Source organism: Scophthalmus maximus, chromosome 17 (assembly GCF_022379125.1).
Source record: "Scophthalmus maximus strain ysfricsl-2021 chromosome 17, ASM2237912v1, whole genome shotgun sequence".
Taxonomy (NCBI): Eukaryota; Metazoa; Chordata; class Actinopteri; order Pleuronectiformes; family Scophthalmidae; genus Scophthalmus; species Scophthalmus maximus.
Genome location: NC_061531.1, coordinates 15702949 through 15723566, shown reverse-complemented (window position 1 = coordinate 15723566; position 20618 = coordinate 15702949). Strand labels below are relative to the sequence as shown.

At 49.0% G+C, this 20618-nt stretch overlaps 1 protein-coding gene across 6 annotated transcripts in view; it reads left to right on the top strand.

Annotated features, from left to right (window-relative positions):
- plekhh3 (pleckstrin homology, MyTH4 and FERM domain containing H3) overlaps positions 1–20618 on the top strand; it is a 33342-nt gene that overhangs the window by 9518 nt on the left and 3206 nt on the right. For all 6 annotated transcript variants that reach the window (XM_035614623.2, XM_035614628.2, XM_035614626.2 and 3 more), the window contains 10 exons: positions 5889–5983; positions 10193–10375; positions 11586–11743; positions 14347–14470; positions 15342–15639; positions 17737–17944; positions 18146–18273; positions 18889–19009; positions 19441–19929; positions 20020–20211. In XM_035614623.2, the coding sequence (XP_035470516.2) occupies positions 5889–5983; positions 10193–10375; positions 11586–11743; positions 14347–14470; positions 15342–15639; positions 17737–17944; positions 18146–18273; positions 18889–19009; positions 19441–19929; positions 20020–20211 (1996 nt within the window). The remainder of the gene's footprint in view (positions 1–5888; positions 5984–10192; positions 10376–11585; positions 11744–14346; positions 14471–15341; positions 15640–17736; positions 17945–18145; positions 18274–18888; positions 19010–19440; positions 19930–20019; positions 20212–20618) is intronic.

Sequence of the window (20618 nt, the reverse complement as noted above, 5' to 3'; positions counted from 1 at the left end):
TATAGAAAGTTTTCAATTCACATTCATCATTAAGATCAGAGTGACTTCATTCAGAATTATTATTTTTATCATACCATTTCTTTCTGATCAACACACTCTCCTTCAGTCACAGACTTCCTGTCTCTCACACACACACACACACACACACACACACACACACACACACACACTCCCCGACCTCCTCCTTTCTCAAAACATGACTCTTTTTTTTTTCTTTCCCTCTCCCCCTCTGCCTAGTCCAGAGTTTCTTGGCAGTGGTCTTGAGTAAACAGCGTATTTTTAGCTGGGAGGTCATATAGGCCCAGTCTTAATCACCACATTCCCATTTTCCCACCAGCCCGGCTTCAGCCAGAGGCCCATGCAGCGAGCGAGCCCCGTGCCCCGTGTGGGGGAGGGGATGGAGATGAGAGAGAAAAAGAATTTCTACAAAGAGAAACTGTGATTATTCAGTGCACCGAGTGCGATGCACGGAATCTTTTGATGAAAGCTGTTTCCGATAAGGTTATTTGTCCTCGGTGCTTGTTCAGATGTCTAATACAGTCTGTGGATGTACAGTATGTGAGCCTGGACTCTAACAAGAAGGGCCGCTGGTTTGAGTCCATTTGTCAAAATGCCTGTTTGGATCCGTCTGGCTCTTTCGTCCATCAGATAAAGTCTTTCTGCGACAAACCCGCACAAGGGTCTTTCTTTTTTTTTCTTTTTTTGTTTGCGAATGTGCATGTTCTTGTGGTCACAAGGACCCGCTTTGTGTGCCGGGACATGTCTCCGCCGGTTTCCCCGCCGGGGTCACCCGAGCCCCAGAGCAAGGACACCACTTTTTCTAGCTTTAATTAGCGTCTCTGCGTTTTGATTAGACCCTGGACTGAAATCAATTACTCATCACTCCAGCAGCCACCACCAGCCACACGGTCACGAACCGATCAAGCCATTGTGCTGCCCGCTCGCACTTGGCAGATTTAAGCGTGCCACCATGAGAAGGGCCTGTCGACGGGTCGCTCATCGGTTGTGATGACCTTGTTTTGAGTATTTTAGGAACGGCCCATATGCCTGACCGTCTGCCGCATTCACACAGTCTTAAGACACTGGTAGTTGGAATGCGTTCGTCTTTTATGTGCCATTTTTCCGAGTTCATGTCTGGAAACAGCTTTACAAACTGCCCTCAGAGGAGGGTGCGATCCGCTGGACCAAATGGATCGCCGACCATTCATATCTAGATGATCAGGCGTGAACGCAGCACAAGCAGCAGACAAAGGCCTCTGATTCCTGAACTATATTTAATCTGTGGAAGTGCTCATTGTAAATTGTACTTTCACTAATAACGGCATGTATTATTCATCATATAACCAAGTGAGCAAGAAAAAAAACAAGGTCAGGTCAAGGCCGGCAAGATTTACAGGTAGAGATGTTCCACTGAGCGAGCTAAAATTCCCAAATAGCCTTTATTAACTTAATTGCATTAATGCCAATAAAAAAGCTCACCACTTAACCTCACTGTCACCGACGTGGTTCCACTTACTTTGGCTAATTAAAGCTCTGCCCCCGGGCTGTGTGGGCATCTCCTCCGCTCTCCCGTTGGTTTTGTTTCACCTGTTAAGCGTGGCTGCATCGCCGGACACGTTTCTCTCTAGTACATGGAATTTAGTGACCTCCTGTAAATCCCAGTAAGTCTCCACAAACCAGAGCGGCCGCTGTCGGCCACACACACCCGCCAGGGTGCTTATAGGATCTTTGGTAATGCAGTGGTGTGTTTTACAAGGTCATTAGTGTTTTTTAAAGCACCATTTTTAATGATATGCCATTATCTTTCTCTCGTACGTTGATGGTGTGGGTTTCAAGTAATGCAAGCCAGTGTCCTTGGTTGTATTAGAATATTGCAAAAAGGTTAAAAAAAATTGCAAGTCATGTTTCCAAATGGATGAGGAGAAGGAGAGATACTGTAAACAACAGTTGTGTCATTTTGAAACCCCTTTTTTTTAAAGGAGAAAAAAGTTTCCTTCCAAAAAAAAGGCCTTTTTTTTTCTCCTCATTGATTTCTGAACTTTATATTAGAGCTCAAGGAATAGTTGATTAATCGATCAAATGAAACATGTTTGAGAAAGTAATGATTGAGTCCATTTTTCGGGAAAAAATGTAGACCTTTAGGGAAAAGTCCATCAATCAATCAATCAAGAAAATAAGTGGCAGGATATCCAATAACAATCAATTGTTATTGCCACCCAACACACCTACATTGGTTGTGTGTTGAGGTGAAATTGCATGTGTGAAACTGAGAACGCACGAATTAGCAGTGGTGAATGGATGAGTGTCATATCCGTGTCTCCTGTGTCACAGCACTTTGTGCAGCATTTCACACGTTGACAGTAATACTCACTCTTCTATTAAAAAAAGGTCTATAGGGCGTTTGAGTGCACAGGATGTGAATATGTGCTTTAGATTTAAGCTATAGAATAAACTCTGTGAGGTTATATAAGGAAATATTTGTTCCTCTCGCAAATTGCATTTCCTCTTTTTGGCTTCCCCTCCCAGTCTTGCGGGACTGCCTACTTTTTTGATATAATTTTTTAATTTGCTGGTCTGAGCGGATACATGCAATCAGGGTTGACATTGACATTTTTTTGTTTTTAACTTCCAGAACAGATCATTTTGATGAAAAGTACTAATTTTCCCAGTGTTTCCGAGAGAAGAGCTTGTATGCGGTCTGAAAAAAAAAAAAAAAACCCGGACCAAAGGGGAGAGGAAAAAAAACCTTGATCTGATTCTCAACACATCTCAAGCTTCAGCGATAAGTGGTGTGACTTTGAAAACGATGCTCCTCCCCTGCAGTAGCTGATGTTCCGTCCCCGGGGGCGGACTGGGCGGGAGAGAGGTGCTCTCGTCTGCACTCGCTCTCTCCTCCGTGCTGCTTAATCCCCGTGTCAAATTGTTTCCTGCGCTCCACAGGAAGTTGCCCACTGAAGGCCCCACCGTCACAGCCTCTGCCGGGGCTTCTGGGAATGTGGGGGTGGTACAGTGTGTGGGGGTGGCAGGGCTGCTGGACAGCTGCGGAGGGGTCCGAAGCCCTCACATCAACGGTGCTCGAGCAGTTGCTGCGAGCTGTAATACATGTCCTTTTCTTTTTTCTTTATTGGTCTGCTGCGTGTTATTGTGTTCCACCATAGATACTGTGGGAGTGTGGCTGGGAAGAACGTATTGATCGAGTTGTGTCATCCAGACGTTAGTTGACAAACCATAGAGGACGAGAAACGAGGTTTATTCTCTCCCCTCTAAGCTCGCTGAATTGGTGAATTGGTGAAGCATTTTATACTAAGACGAAGACTGAAATGTACAGAATGACGCAAGACGTACAGCAGAAGGAATGAGAATCTGATGAGTAATATCACAATTGAAGAATAGGACCGGATGAGTGTGTTCAGGTGCTGGAGGTGCACATGATTTTTTTTTTTTTTACCAGACACAGTTGCATATAATTTTAGAATCGACTTTCCATTAGGGTTTCTATTAATAAGTGACATCTTTTTGTTCAGTAACTACAGAGTGTGTGTGTGTGTGTGTGTGTGTGTGTGTGTGTGTGTGTGTGTGTGTGTGTGTGTGTGTGTGTGTGTGTGTGTGTGTGTGTGTGTGTGTGTGTGTGTGTGTGTGTGTGTGTGTGTGTGTGTGTGTGTGTGTGTGTGTAGATTCTCCTGTATTTTATGTAACTTATTGACTTTGTTCTGTCTTTTTTTCCAGCCATCATTTAACGTTATTTATATTAATAATGTTTCAGATACAGGCAACAATACTGTTTAATTTGTGACTGCATTGTTTACCCTTTACCTCAAGTCTCACTATAATGACATATGTCAATGTATCTCCTCACAACGACATGTTTCGCACAATTCGGTCATGAAAGAAAGAAGGAACAAACACAACTCATTACGCAGACCGCTTCACTTTAATGCTGTGGTCTCCTGCTGATATCCAGATTTTTGGACATTAGCCGGGCTTTCTGGACACAATGCGCATGTTGACCCTGGCAGGACAACGTTTAAATTGAAGGTCAAGCGACTTTGCGGCTGCTAAAGGTCAAACCTTGGGTTTGGACCTGTGCTTTTGTCCTCTTGTAATCCCTGTGCTTCCTCTGTGCGTGACCTTAAGGCGGCGTTGAAGTTGACTTGTACAGTTTTTTTTAAAGCTAGAGATGAGGACCGTGCAGTTAAGTGGGGGACAAAAAAACTAAACAGATTTCCATCTGTGCTGGTATTAGGGCAAAATGTGCACATTACTGTGAGCGAAATTTTTCTTCCAAGATGTTCGACCATATAATCCCTTCGACATACTGTGAAGATGAGAGTCACTGCTGTTGGTCATAACAGTTGTTGATAAGTTTAAACTTGGCTTAGTGGTAATATTACTAAATACTAAATTGGGATTTAAGTCCAAGGACGCATTGTGTACACAGGCCCTATATTTTCCAATGGAGGCGTAGTTCTCCAATAATTCTAATCCCTGTGCCGTTTTGGGCCGCACATAGGCTAACTCTGCCCGTCTGCATGCATGTCTCCGTTATGTACCGGGGGTTATTAACAACCTCAAATACGAGACGTCCTCACATGCCTGTGTGTTTATTTTAATGCCCTCGAGTGGGGTCCGTGGACGCGCGGACCGTCGGAGGTCCCCGTGGTCTGCTGCCCGTAACGAGGCTGTGCTGTGCGGCCTGTGACCGAGTGCGACGTGACGGGATCCCGATTCCTCTCACCTCTGCTTTCTGGTGATGAGTTTATATGGACGTACAGAAAAGATACCATCCACCGCGTAGAGTCTCACTGTCTGAGCATTGGCTTGAATTAGAGATGCAAGGGATCTATAACTGCGTTTAAAAAAAGGAAAAACTTGTGTTTGAGATGATGACGTCACCGTGGTCAGCCTGATAGGGCCATGGATCAGGTCGGAGCGCACGGAACGCAAAGGAAATGGCCTCTGCGGTCATGTAAACAGAGTCAAATCGGATAAGGCTATATTCAGACTCATTGATTATCGCTGCCTTCCGTGTGCAGGAACATTCCAGGAATTATCAGATCAATACTGACATAAATCAGCCGGAGAGAGAGGGAGTAGGCAACGAGGGGCCAAATATCCCGGGGAGCGGCGAGGGCTGTAGCTTCATTTCCTGAGCCGTGATCCCAGAAGGAGGAGGAGGACAGGAAGGAAGGAGGGGTTTGTCACTTGCACCTACCGAAGCTAGTTAGACCCAGGAAGGAGAGCAAATAAACGAGTGATTGGGTAAATAAACGAGGAGAGATAAAGCCTCTAAACAATCTCATAGACTGGAAATGGACCTTGGCCCTGAGATAACAAAAGTCCACATGGTTGGCTCACCAGATGCTGAGGGTTCGTGGGGGAACGTAGCCGTATATGCGATCGTGAGGCATTCAAAGAGGGCAGGACAGAACAGCGGTGCTGTGGATTTACAGATGTTTTTTGATGTTCGTGGTTTTAACTAGCCCAGGCTGCCTGTGACCCCTTGAACCCTCGTGCCTTCCACTGACCGCCGTGAGCTGGCTGCCTGGGAATCAGGCCGGCGTCGCTCTGTCACGTTTATTTTCAGTCGCCCGCCGACTGCAGTGATAAAAGAGAGGCGAGCTGTCCACAGTGGCGTGGTATGCATCAGCGAGCGTTAGTGCTCTTGCGTGCTGCTAGGGAGGGAAAGTGGGAGAATGCTGGAGGACAGATATTCGTGGACCCCCACCTAAGAGTATCAGAGACTTGTAGTTGGCACAGAGTCACATTGGAGAGGGGTGGGATGGGGGGGGGGGGTCACAGCCAACCGTGGGTCTCCAGGCCCAATGGGGAGGTGGAGTAGTCGGGGGAAGACAAAGTTATTTACACTCTCCTCCCGCTCTTCCACACAGGCACACCGTCTCTGGGGCGCCTGACGAGATGAAGAGCATGATCATCGAGAAGAATAAGATGGGCCTGGAGGAAGAGCCTGAGCTGCTGGTCAAAGGTGAGTCCTGTTCACGAGACAAACGGCAAAGCAGGTGACGCCGCCGTTACGCTGCTCAGCCTGCAGATTGAACGCATCCACCTGCTGATGAGGAGAGTGAAACAGCTGGAGCGAGATATCGGTCATTCGGCCGGTGGCTAGAGATTTGGATGGGTTTTGATTATCAAAACGTTTGTGTTTTGGACTGTTGCTCATGCAAAACATGCATTTTGATCATTTCAATCACCCTGACCTCTTGGGAATCAGAGACTAAAATGATCCACTGATGTATAAAGTAAAGGAAAATGATCTTAAATGAAGCGCTACTTTGTTTTTCAGTTTATAAAAGGCGTCATTGCAGGGCTAGGATGGTGCCGGTCTTCATATTAAGTACAGTATATATATATTTCATTACGCTAACTGTCTCCTTATAAGTGGTGTCGCGGCCTCACGCTGAGCTGTCGCGCAGTGGCCCGCCTCGCTCTGACCACATGTGGCCCACAGCTGTCTCCCGGTCTCCCGCCGCTCCTGGGTGTTCATGTCAGGATCGCTCCTGGCTCCAGGGGCCCCGTCGTGCGTGCATGACGCTTTTGAGGAATGATCTCATAGGATATTTCTGTGATTTTTTTGCTTTTCCTTTTTTCTGCTTTGTGCCCTGCCACTGAAAACGGCTGACTAAAATGCCAGCACTTGGATAAGTTACGTCCTGTTCGGAGTGGCGGCGGTCAGATTGCCTAATTCTGACAGCAGTTGCCATGTGCCTTTTGGCTCTCAGCCCCTCCCTCCCTCTCTCCCTCTCTCCCTCTCTCCCTCCGTCTCGCTGCCGGCGGAGAAGTGTACACAGTTGCTTTCCCTCCAAAACAGAGGATGGCTACTTTCCTCGGGCCGTTGATTACACTGTCACTTAGGATTTCAGCATGTGCACCGTGGCCCCCATCCTTTAACCCAGCACACTATTAAAGCAACGGCAGCACACCTCGGGGCATCAGAGAATCCCTCTCATTTCTCCTTTTGAGCTGCATAAGGATATGTTTGTCAAGAACCCCTCCATTAGGGCATGTCCCCTTGTTCACTATGTTGGTTTTTTTGTTTTGTTTTTGTTTTTTCGTCCGGACCTCCTGAGGCTACAGGGGGGTAAGTATTGCCCCGCTCTCTAAAATAGGGCACCAACGTAGCAGATATAGACCGATGGGCGGTGGGTGAATTGTAAAAACCCGTGGAGTGGTGACAGACAGAGATGCTGACATTGGTTTATTGACATACCTTTGTTGATTCACAGATAGAAACGAGCTGCTCCTCACATGATTCACAGCTCCTCATGCTCCAGTAAACTTCACCTCAATCCGTCCGTCTAAGTTTAGTCCCGTGTTGCTTGTTTATAATTATACAGTCTGGGTTCTTATATCATTCAACAACCAGCTGACAACATTGGCTGACTTGATAATCTTTGGTCGCCATTAGTGTAAACTTTTGACGGAGCAATATCAAAAAGGGTTTTTTTGTAATATAAAGCCAATGTGTTATGTTCAAAGCTCTCTGCTTTAATTTAAGTGATCATTCTTTATGAGTTTCCTCTGAAATGCCAGCATGCAAAGGCCCGCAGGGCAAACATGTATGTGGAACAAATGTTGGCGTTAAACTTTGAAGTGGTTTGCGAAGCTCATGTTGTATAATTTTGTTTTTAAAAATCCCCGGAACAAACATTCCTCGCTCAGAAAGTGACAGGAGGCCTCGCAGTGAAGAGATGGAAATTTACAGAGAGAGAGATTGTCTTCTCAATCTGTGTTCGAGGGGGCAGGGCGTGGGTGGGGTCAGGGGGTCACAAATGAAACAAATTAAGGGCGAGCCATGGCCCCCGGGGGAGACATTAGCAGGCCACGGAGATGGGATCCAGATGGAGCACCATGGGAGGGTTACACAGGGGGTCCCAGGACCCAGGGCTGCTCCCTGCTCCCTCTCTGTTCAAAGTTCCCAGAAAAGAGCCGTGTCTTCGGGATGTCCCGCGTCTGCGAGAGCGGCGTCGAGGTGCCAGCCGTGCCCTTCTCTCCGTGTCTCTCGCCCAGTCGGCTTGTCTGCCGCCCACATGCAGTCTGTCAGCGAGCCTGACTTACCTCATGGTTTTTATTTATCCCTTTCACATTGGGTTTTGATGCTGACCCCCCCCCCCTTCTGATGTGGTGTTAAGTACCTCCAGGGGTTTCACTTTAGGCTATATCGGGTGGGTTTATGGCGAGTTCAAACCTGGCACTTATATCATATAAAAGCATTCTCAAACAGGAAACATGGCCCGAGAGGCTGAGCCTTCATCCCCCTCCCTCGTCCGTCTTTATTTTTATTTCGGGGGTAGCGGCGAGACAGGGGAAGCTTTGCGCTGCCTCCAAAAAAACCACTTTGAGGCAACGGGGCGCAAACCCGGCGGCGCAGGTGGACAGGTGGCACGCAGATTGTTAAACCACAGAGGAAGTTGTGATGCCAGTGTGGCGTCATTGGCGTTTTTTCACGTGGTAGGAAGTTGAAGGTACACTGCCTAATTGTTCCTTTCAAACCGCTCGGAAGTATACACGCGCAAACCATATGCACTTACCCCTGTACATGCACATCCACCCAACATATGGCTCAGTGTGTAGCGGTGCCCTGCCCCCTCAGAAAGTCCCACCCAGACTAGTATATCCCTCCAGGTGGCCTGCCCGAGCCCAGTGCCAGCGGCTCCATCAGCACCTCCTGGAAGGACTCGCTACCAGGCCTCTTTAATTTCTATTTCTCTCCGGGCAGCATCTGGACAGAGCTCTGCCAAACTAGTTTATTTATCTACTACTCTACGATTAAATATTTATGAGGAACAATTTTTGCACACACAGCTCAGGGAGAAGAGGAGGTTCCACTGCTGTTTAGGAACAGTGAATCTGGGCTGTCGTTGCAGTCTTTCCAAGCCCTTAGGCCTGCCCCGCCGATCCCGCCAGGCCTGGCCCTACAATGCAAGACTGTTGTTGTCGTGTTCCCAGTGTCCTCTGTTGCACGTCTGCTCCGCTCTCTTTGTGTCTCCACTGTCACGCTCCTCCATTACCTCTCACTCTCTTTCTCTCGCTCCCTCCTCTTCTCACTCTGTCAACCTCTGGAGTGGCAATTATGTTGGCTGCATGCAGGTTTTTAAAGCCTATGCCATTAACCGGCTGTATTTTTATCCCCTACTATTTACCCCAACAAGGCAGTCGCATTCAGACTGCTGCAAACTTTATGGATAATTACATGCCTCTGGATTTATTCTGAGTTAAGACATGGCGCGGCAGCACTGGTTCAGCAGCTCCACGACGAGCCCACCTACCACCCACACCTCTCGGGGGACACGATTGTCTTGGTGTGTGCTCACTGTGCACTTAAAAGGGGCAGTAAAACACTTTATGTAAAAATTCTGCAAATATGTCCTCGCGGCCCGCTAGCTGTCGGTTCTGCAAATCCAGTTTTTCTTCCGGCACAGCCCTGGCTCTGTAAATGGTGCGGACTCTGTGTGCAGTTTGTAAACATCACTCCCAGAAACCTTGAGTCGAGACGTGCTCTCCACGGATGCCACGACTCCGGGGTTTTGGCCTCGTGGTTAGTGGGTCCGTCTCCCATACCCCGGGACTGCGGGTTCCAACCCCCGGAAATAAACCAATTTTTTTCCATATCCCTTACTTCCCCTTTAAGGCTTTGTCTGTTAAAATAAAAGTAGTGGCAGTGAGTATTGGTACTGTACAGTCAAATTAAATGACATCACCATGATTACTTGAATGTTATCAAAATATTCTTCAAGCAGGGGAAAACAAGAGCAATAAATTGATTTTGATAATTGCAATAGTTCTTAAAGTAAGGTATTGGAAAAAGTATTATGTTGTCTTCAAAACCAAAACAGGTGTCTTGGCAAGAGTTTAATAAATGTCAAACAATACTTGTGGGCTAATGCTGGTATGTAGAGCTGTGAGTCGATGAATCTGGAGTTTAATTTGTCAATTAATTGTTTGGTCTATAAAAGATCAGAAAATATCCATCACCATGTCACTTGTTAAAGCTAGAGGTGACATCTTCAAATGTCTTGCTTTGCCCAGAGAAACAGTCCAAAACCTTAAGATATATGGTGTCATTTTTGAGAAGTTGGAACCAACAAGGCATATTTGCTTTGAATATTTGCTGATGTATTAGAGCCCCTGTGTTCCATCATTTCAAAGTTGTCATGTGTGCGTACGTTCTTTGAAGGGTGGCTGTTGCGGGAGGTTCGAGGAAACTGGATTAAGCAGCGTCGGTACTGGTTCGTGCTGAGCCAGGACTCACTCGACTACTACACCGGACCGGAGAAGGGAGCCCGTCGACTGGGCACGCTGGTGCTCACCAACCTCTGCTCCGTCATCTGGCCCGACAAGCAGACCTACAAGGAAACAGGTGAGCAATTGGCACATATGTATGTAGATAATAGCGTCGGCTTGCGGCATAGCTGACTCATGTTTACTTGCCTGTAATCTACGTAGACTCCGGTGACGTGTTAACTTCCATCTAAAAAAAAGTTCCTGAGAAGTTGTTAGGGTTTTTGTTTTTTTCGTCTGTGACGTATTGTGGTCCCATTTCGCTTCACATGAGAGCAGCAATTCTGAGTAGGTTTGGGAAGCCCCAGCTGTGTTTTGGTCCAAAACATGGTTCCATGTTGGTCTAGAAAAACCTCACATTCGAGTAATCAGCGTGGGCATCTCCCTTCCACTTCTCGGATGAAAGAAACAAAAGACATTGAGATGAAAGAGAGGAGTCTTTGCCAAACGGGAAGAGACACAGGGATGACTTGTCCCTTTTGGGTTAATGTATTACTCAGACATGCCACACTCTGTCTGAGTCTGTGTGTCTGTCCATGAATGGAGGGGATAGTGTCCTGCTGACTTAACCAAACCACTAAAAATCTCCAAACCTTTGTACAAACCCAAACCCAAACATAGTTCTTCCTAACTCAGTACGCCATGGGACTTTTCTGGACAGAAGTGGGCTTTCAGCAGTGGCTTTTGTCACAAGTCCCATTGGCTGTTTCACTACTGCATGGCTTTATATTCCTCCTGAGCCACTTCCCTTCAAGGATTCCATCTGTGGCATCATTGACCCATCACACAATGGCACTGAAGAGGTTCAGACTCGGTATTGGGCATTACCACCACGTCGTGATTGCTGATGTAAAACCTCTTCGTTTGGTGCTTGTACTTCACCAAGAACCTGAACAAAGACGTGGATGGTGTCAAATCACGTAGCAGGAAAGATCGATAACAGCCATGTGGCTGCAGGCGGCATTGGGTATGTCTAATACTTCCTCTGCACGAGGAGGAAGCACGCCTCACGCATTTCAATTGCGGGTTGTCCGACAGGCCTTTAACACTTGACTGACCTCATCTGTGCAACAACTGTTCTTGTTTGGTTTTGGCGTGGTCTGAGGCTCCTCTCAGCCCGACCTTTGATCCTCAGTGAAACCGAGAGAGGAAGTCAGAGGGAGGGAGTCACGCCAGATATGCGGTGTGGCCCCGTGCAGTAACCATTGCACTTGTCTCTTCCCCATTTTCTTCAATTACACTAGTCACAGTTTCAGTTACAAATGCTAGATTGTTTGCTTGTTTTTCAGGTTATTGGAGCATCACAGTATATGGCCGGAAGCACTGCTACAGGCTGTACACCAAGCACTTCAATGAAGCTGTGCACTGGGCATGTGCCATCCAGAAAATCATCGATACCAAAGCACCGGTGGAAACGCCAACACAGCTCCTGATCCGAGACATCGAGGTAGGCCACACAGAACACTCACATACATATACACACAGTTGTAACCAGACTACATAAGCAACCTGCACTGCACTATACCAGGATAAGTACCCACTCAAAACGGTCAAAAGTGGTCGCCATCTTGGCCGAACAGCGGAAGGTGAAGGACCACCAGTGTATTCTAAAGAAGTGCACAATGCCTGCGTTGGATTTGAGAAACTTCACACTGCACCAGTGAGTTGAGCAAGTGTACTAACTGAAGTGTCGGATTTGTCATTGGGCTATACATTATTTCCCCTCTGCTTTGTAACTACGGAAACCACACTGCCACATTGAGCCAGGAGTCCAAAGTTTCCTCTGCTTGCCTTGAATGACCTCATCTTACTCCACCACACTGGGACCGGACAGAATAACAGACCTGCAGCAGGGCAGCCATTTCTAGATAAAGGCATAACCAGTTATTCAGAGTTTGAGAGGAAGCCTTCGCCTTTATCTGCTCACGTGGAGGGAGTGCGTTTGAAAGCGACAGACATATTTTTAGACCAGGGGTTGCTAGAGAACACGGTGTGCTGGAATCTCATTGAGCAGACGGATGACTCGTCTTGCATCAGTCTTCCCCCGGGGGGGGGTGAAGAGAGGGCCAACTCTGGCAGACGAGGTGGAGGATGGCTCGGCCTGAAGCAGCCGGGCCAGATAAGCAGTCCTGTGCCGGGCCTCCTGTCTCACAACGAGAGTCTCTAATCTCAAAGAAAGTGGTTAATCTGCTTGCCTCCGTCTGCCCGTGTGCTCCGCGCAGGAGGGGCCTTGATTATGTTTTGGTGGACGAGAGGGGGAGGCCTGCTTATAAAGTGCTCCACTTTAACACCGTCTTAAACACCCCCCCCCCCCCCCCCCCCCCCCCCCCCCCCTTTCAGCCTGCCCGCCCCATCTCTTCCTCACTTTTACACACAGGCACACTTTCTCAAATGGTCGAGGTATTATTGTCCCTCTCTGGTGTGAGGTTATGGCGGCTGATGCTGCCGAGAAAAAAAAAACCCAAAGAGGGAATGAACAGAAGAGGCTCTGTGTGGACTGAACTGCACACTTCTCGTTAAAGCGTAGATTCATCTTCCAGCCGCAGACACAAGGGGAGAGAGAAGGGACTGCAGTTTCAGCCTTGAACCTACAGCCAGAGGCCATGTGTGAAAGAGGAGACGAATGGCCAGAGGATCTGAAGAACAGATTAGCTGGGCGAACCCTCTCTATTTTACAAATCTGCCCCACATGGCATTTAAAGGATAGTCCTCGCTTTTATTTAAACGTGGGCCAGGCCATCAGTGCCGTCTGCAATAGTGACACACCGCAGGCACCGCAGGTTAATTTGCTGAAATCTGTGAGTGCAGCAACTTTGCCATTTAGCAAGGGGAATCAAGTCGACGAGTTGAAAGAGAAAACGGAGGCCAACTGTTAAAACTAGTTACCTCAGCTCTCATTGTAAGCATTCTTCAGAATCAACACACACACTTCCTGGCTCAACTCTGATCCACTGCACTTGCTGTAGTTGTGCAAACTGTTTCCCTTCGGCGCTGCGCGATTAATTTGTGTGGACTCAGTTTTGGGGTTTTACCTCCAAATAAACTGACTGCCACCCGTTTCAAGTCTTCTTCAATACAGCATGATGTTCAATTTCTAAACTGCGGTCCCATTTAGAGTCAAAGTGGGGCGTGGATACCGTGTGATTGACAGCTGGTAGGTGCGTGGTTGCAGGTGTAGGCGGACGCAGCGAGCCAGGTTTGTTAGTGATTGTGCGAGCGTTCAGCTGAGCTAGTCGGCTGCCGGCTGCAGCTGCACCTATCGCGGCGGTGGCATCAATCCTCTCGTGTAGCATTTGGCAAGGAAGATAATAAGCATATTTCCGAAAAAACCGTTGGAACTGCTGCATGCGTCAGAGGGAGACCGCAGGGAATAGGAGACCACCTGGGGGGCGAAGCGCATGAACATCATCTGGATTTTGGTTGCGCGTCGCGCTGCATGTGGCCCACAGAATCCCATTCCCACAGTTCAAACAGACAAGCCTGTCACCAGTGTGCACCAAACACTTGAGAAGAATGTGTCAACTTTGCCCCACTAAGGAGAGGGGGGCGGGGGGGCGGGCGGGCTTTGCCTCGTAGCCGGATAGAAAGGCTGGCTGGTTTGGGAGTGGGTGGAGGGAGAGGAAGGGGCTGGGGGGGGGCAGTGGCAACGTTACTAATGAGCAACAGGTGCTGGGGGGCAGTAGCATGGAAGCCATCTGCACCACTGCGAGGCATCTATCCACATCGGCAGTGAAAGACACAAACACACGCACGCGAAACCCGTTGACACCGGCGGATAAAATATAACGTGTCAGTCGCGCCGGTGCGGTTTGCCGGGTCATCACTCGACCTTCACTGCTGCTTTGAAAGTTGCCAGAGCCGAACTGCGAGCCTGGTTCACGTCGACCCCGGTCACCCCCTGACAGACGGGCCACACACTCAATCACCCCCGCTCGCTCACTGACTCGCCTTCAGGTTGACCACGGGCACACTGGAGACATACGAAGGTTTTGCTCTCGTCTTTGTCTAACGACGTTATCGTCACAATTATTTCTCTCGTGTGCGCTAAAGGAGAATAAGTTCAACCCGGAGGTGGTGGAGCACATCTACCAGCACAACCCCATCCTGAAGTACACGCAGGGCCCCCTGTACGCCCCCCTGCTTCCCTTCCCCTACGGCAGCCTGGAGCACACATGTAAGTAGTTAACACGTGCATGTCGTTCATTCGTACATATTTTATGTGTGTAGCCGCGGATCAAAATGAAAATAAAGAAAAAACTATTTCTACAGCAATTTGAGAAAGTTCTGATTGGCTGACTGTGTGGAGAGCCGAATGAACATATAGTAAGGAAGGCTAAGAAGCAGTGATTTAGTTTCACTAGTGGGAATGACATTTAAAAATGTTAATGTAAGATATCTATAAAGCAATTTGACTTTGAATTTCATTATTTTTATCAGTAATTCCTATTCCACTAGTCAGAATAACGATTGCAGATGTCAACAACTGGATTTCCACATGTTCGAGAAAAAGGATTGTGACCGGTGGAAATGTAATTTTCCCTTTTTCAGATAACATGTCCAACATATACGGAGACTTCCTTCAAGCCCTCATAAAATATATAACAGATGCACGTACTATATGTACATAGTGACTTTGCTTACTGCTGTCGGACAGATACCGGTTGGCGGTGAGCTTCCGTTTTATATAACTGCAGTTTTCGGGGACTCTGTTGCCAAGTGGGAAGAAAGCAGTGTAATCTCTGTGATTACTGTGCTGTTTAAATTGCTGAGGGGCAGTATTAAGCGCAGTGCGATGCAGGCCACTGCGATAACAAGCGCTCTCGCTTCGGCCGCTTCATTAAAACGAGTGAAAACAGGTGCACGCCACAAAACAGAAGAGATCAGCACAGACAATGGGAAGCAACGTGATGACGGCGATTCTCATTGTTGTGTTGCAATAATAAGCCTTTGCTGCAACAAACGCGCAGAGATCAATTTCTGAGCACTGACACAGAATTGCCCCTGCTCTTCCTCCTCCTCCCTCCTCCTCCTCCTCCTCTCCCCAGACCACAGTGGGAAAGGCTACGGCTCGGTGCGTGAGGAGGCCGTGAAGCTCTTCAACTGCCTGCAGCAGCTGGAGTCGACGAGGGAGCCGGTTCCCATTATCCAGGGCGTGCTGCAGACCTGCCTGGACCTGCGGCCGCTCCGCGACGAGGTCTACTGCCAGCTGGTGAAGCAGACGAGCCACACGCCGGCCCCGTACACCGCCGCGCACCTCCGCTACTGGCAGCTCCTCACCTGCATGAGCTGCACCTTCCTGCCCGGGCCCACCGTGCTCAAGTACCTGCGGTTCCACCTCAAGAGGTGAGACGCACACAGCCGAGTTGAAGAGTACAAAAATTCCCTTTGAGGGGAGGCGCGGTGATTGCGTTTTAGTTTCCATTGAGATAGGAATTGTTAACATTCATATGACTATACAGTTGGACCTGTAAACGCACATGATGAAGTATGAAACTTTTTTCCCCTTTGCAATATAACGTGAAGGCAGCGTTCAGGTTGGATTTAGCATAAAAATAAATAATGATCCCGCGGACTCAAGAAAGCCGCTCACATCATCTCCGTCTTGTAATTGCAAGTGGAAAATCTGGATTTTTTTTTTTCTTCTTCTTGTTTATTCAGGCTCTGATTTATGTCCAACTGGGAAACACGACTTGTGGCACACAAGTGGAAAACACTACAGCAGATTCATCTATGTTGACAGTTTCAGGTTGTCTCGGGCCAAAGTTGTCAGTTGACAGTAATATTGCAGTCTTTATTTTTGATTGTAATGTACGTCACAAAGTTGCATCAGCAAGGCGCCATCCCTGGAGGAGTCTGATGGGGCGGGGGGGGGGGGGGGGGGGGGGGGGGGGGGGGGGGGGGGGGGGGGGGGGGGGGGGGGGGGGACAGGTGGAATGCTGTGGTAGAAGAGAAAACCTGGGGGCCTGACTGGGGTTTAAGAAGCAGCCGTCAGGATCTGTTTGGATATGGTAGCGTGATATGCCTTCTCGTTGATAGCGTGTCCGCTCGGACAGATCTGGTGTTTTTCGGGTTGAATTTGCCGTCCTGAATTAGCCCCTCTGTCAAGCGTGCCGATCTGAAGTTCTTAGCAGTCGCTAATTTCCCGCTCCAGATTTCACTCACGCCACGTCATCAAAGCACTGCAAGTTTCTCTATCTATACTTCTGTACTGGGAAAGCGCCTGCAGCTAATGGAACAGTTGCATGCGATGGCGTTTCATAATACCACTGTGGAACTCGCTGCCTGTGTTTTGATACGTCCTTGCCCGGCGCTCTCACGCACTCTCCCCCGTTCTGCGGATCAGTGCTGAGGCTGCAGCTGGGCAGAGCTGAGAGTGGAGCCGGGCAGTGGGCCCAGAAAAACCCTCCTCCACTCCCCCAGTGCCCTGAGAAACCCCCGGGGAATGTCTGCTGTCAGAGAGAATAGACCAGAAGAAAGAAAGCAGAGAAGGAGGAGGAGGAGGAGGAGGAGGAGGAGGAGGAGGAAGGGGGCAAGAGTGGAGGAAAGAGCAGAGAGGGGTGAGGAGAGGAGAGGAGGAGAGCATAAGGAGGATCACACAGACTCAGTGGAACATTCCTAATTATGTTTTAGCAGGACAAATCCCACCCTGTGGCCATATAGTTATGAGAGAGAGAGAGAGACATCGGAGGGAATGAGAAGGCCTCTCTCTGTCTCACAGAAACTTTGAGGGCCCTCTCGTTTGCCTCTCTCTGTTTTATATATTTTGGGACGAACATCTCGGTATAATTGTTTCCTTCCTATTTTCCCCGTGGTGTTTACACAGGGCCGAGCCCGTGACTCCATCGGGGTTGTGTTTCACACCTTTCGCACTCGTGCAAAGTGTGCGAGACGTCGGGCTCCAGTTGGAGTGCGTCGTCTGCCGCTTTTTTTTGTTTGTTTCTGTCCCGTCCTTAAAAACCAACACCACACGCACACACACACACACACACACACACACACACACACACACACACACACGCTCACCTACCACTCCTGGATGCTCCACTGGGAGGAAGTGGCAGGTCACTCTGGGTCACAGGAGCGGAAACACCTCTTCCTGTCTCACGCGCAACACATGAGGTCAAACATGTTTTCTTTGCCATTTTTCCTTTTCTTTGATGGTTTGAAGGACGTTGAGCCTTTTAAGTCCCTAAGAGCTAAAGTGAGAACATTTGTCATTCCACGCCTCATTGACTTTCTTGCATTGCCAGCCCAAAGAAAATAAAGAATCGGTCGAAAATCAAAAGAGTGACGCAAAGGCCGCGATCGCAGCATAACACTTTATAGCCCTTGAGTCACTGTTGACATCAGGAGCATTAACAAGTTCCCCCCTTTTTTTGGGGTATCGAATTCATTCGTTTTTTGCACAAACCCGCCTCACTTTCTCACCCTTTCTTGCAGGATTCAGAGCCAGAGTCCCGAGTCGGAGATGGATAATTATGCGTCATTCATCAGCGAGGCTCTGGAGAAGACCAAGTGTCGGGAGTGCGTGCCATCCTGGGAGGAGATCCAAATGCTGATGAGCAGACAGGAGATGCTGTGCACTGTGCACTATCCTGGCCCCGGATCCAGCCAGCTCTACATCAGCTCGCACACCACTGCCAATGAGGTTTGGGCGCATTTTGTCTGCATTCAATTTTGTAGCGCACAGCTTTTTCTCAGCGTTTCATCTTCTCACATGCTCCTGCTCAGAAATTCCCCTGGCCGAGTCTGGTGACATTTATAAGTAATGAGAATCACAGACGGAACAATTCTGCCGCGTCTCTTTGAGTCTAACCACATGCCCGGCGTCTACCTGTCTCCTCGCCAGGTGGTTCGAAGGATGCAGGAGAAGCTCGGCCTGCAGGAGAGCAAAAACACGTTTGCGCTGTACGAGCAGAACGCGTTGTGGGAGCAGCCGGTGGCGGGCAGCGCTCTGATCGCGGACATCCTGACCAGGTTTGACGCGTAAATCCGTCTTGAAGCACGTAACAGAGATAGACACACGGCAGGAAGTGAGACATTATAAAACCGAGCAGACGGACACACCTTGCAAAACACCTTGCCAAGTCGTTGGAATCCGAGCTATTTCCCACCGGTGGATTGTGTATTTATCTGGACGTGTTCAACTCCCTTGCTGAATGTTATCCTGTATCCTTGATAAGTGGTGACCTTGTCTGGTCCTTTTGGTCAAACATGACACCCTGCTGGGAAACTGGACCTGTCTCATTATCTGTGTCGGCAAAGCCAAGGTGAAGCTGACGTCATTTGTGCAAAGGCAAAGTCTCGTAGGTGAAGATAAGGGGCATCCAGCCGGAATAAAAAGGGATGTGTGTATTCTTTTACCAGGTGTGTGTATCTTTGTGCTCTCGGTGCCAGGAAGTGACGGGGTAAACATGAAACTCGGCAAACCACCGAGTTACTAAACAACATCTCACAATCAGGGCGGCAGCGTCGTGTAACACATTAACATCTAGGCTGAAGATTCTCTGCGTACCATTTGTGCATATTGCGTATTTGTTCCCGGTCCCAGCTTTTTGACAACCCCCCCCCCTCCGCCCCTCCTCTGTGCAGCCTCTCCACCAAAGAGTCTGAGTCGAAATCCCAATGGAAACTGTGTTTCAAGCTCTACTGCCTGTTGGACGCTGACAGCATATCAGTGGACAGCATCGAGTATCTCTTCCTCTTTGAGCAGGTAATGGAGCAGAACACGACTCCTCCAAGGCCACTTATCCCCTTGAGAGAGAGCCTTTTGTCTGAGTGACCACTCCAGTGGCGATAAGGAGACATAATTTATCGTCACTGCGAAGATAAATTCCTCGTATTTCATTGGATTTCAATGTTTTATTTAACAATCTTTAATATGTTATGGGCTTGTGATCACAATGAAATGCAGTGTGTGAAAAAAAAAAGCGTGACTAAGCTTGTGGTGAAGAGGGGGCAGAAGGCAGCCAGCGCTGGCTTAATCGGAACATTTTTCCAGAGGACACCCATGAAAGATTCATGGGACAAAATAAAACAGGGCGGGGTAGAAAATATTGATGGACGGACTGAGGCGGTTGCTGACACATTGTACCTTATTTTTTCCTTCTGGTCGGCCCCGTCTCGCCCGTCTGTGCGCTGCAGTGCCATGAGATGGTCGTGCGTGGCCAGCTGCCAGCCTGCGAAGAGGACCTGCAGGCCTTGGCGTCCCTCAGGCTCCAGTGTCTGATGGGTGACTTCGGCATGCACGCCCCCTGCCCGCCGCTGGACGAGCTCTTCCCGGGCGACATGCTCGAAGCCCGCGTCCTCATGTCCCTGTCTGCCCCGCAAGCGCTGCCCGCTTGCCTGGTGGCGGCCCAGGGCTGCCCGGCGACGCAGCGCTTCCCCACGGGCCTCCTGGCGGGGACGCTGTGGAGCCACACGGCCACGGCCGCGCACAAGCAGAAGGTGGAGCAGGACATGCGCCTGCGGAGCCGGCTGAAGGAGGAGGCGGCGGCGGTCATGGGATCCATCCTGGAGCGCTGGAAAGGTCTGGCCGGCTACAGCCGCAGGGACAGTATGGCCGCCTACCTCACAATTGCGCGCCAGTGGTCGGGCTTTGGATGCACGCTCTACGAAGTGGACTTTTATATCGTGAGTATCGTGAGGTCATGCTTTGGTTTTATTGTAGGTGTGATTTTGATCCCATGTGATAACTGTGGACTGTTCCCTTCCTCCCTGCAGAGTTCGACGGGGAGCTTTTCCCAGAAGCTGTGGCTGGGTGTCGCTGCGACGTCCGTGTCTCTGTATCGGCAGGGAGAGGCAGAGGCGCTGGAGTCCTTCCCGTACGGTCAGATCTGCTCCTACGGCGTATCCGACAGCAACACCTTCAAGATCACAGCTGGCGATCGGGATCTGCTATTTGAAACCACCAAGGTATAGTGACTGACCCGTGTCCCACGTTAGCGCTGAGGGTGAAGGGGAGAAAAATCCCTTATTCATTAGACCCGTTTTTCGACACCGCGCTTGGACACACTCCATCTCCCCTGTAGACGGGGTTCAGTTTGGATACGGTGCAAAGCCAAGTGGCCTTATCACCATGCAAGTGTTCTGCAGAGTAAGTGAAAGAAGCATGCTGTCTGCTCATGATACAGCCCCCCCTCCGGCCCGCTGACCCACTTTAATAACACTCATTAATTTGGTCTAAATGGAGAGCACACAACCTGCCGCATGCTAACCACCAAAAGTCAAACTTCCTGGCATTAAATGGTAACTGGGGGTGAGTTTTATTGCAGTGGTTAGATTAAAATATTAGGCAAAACATTTCTCAGAAACATGGATGT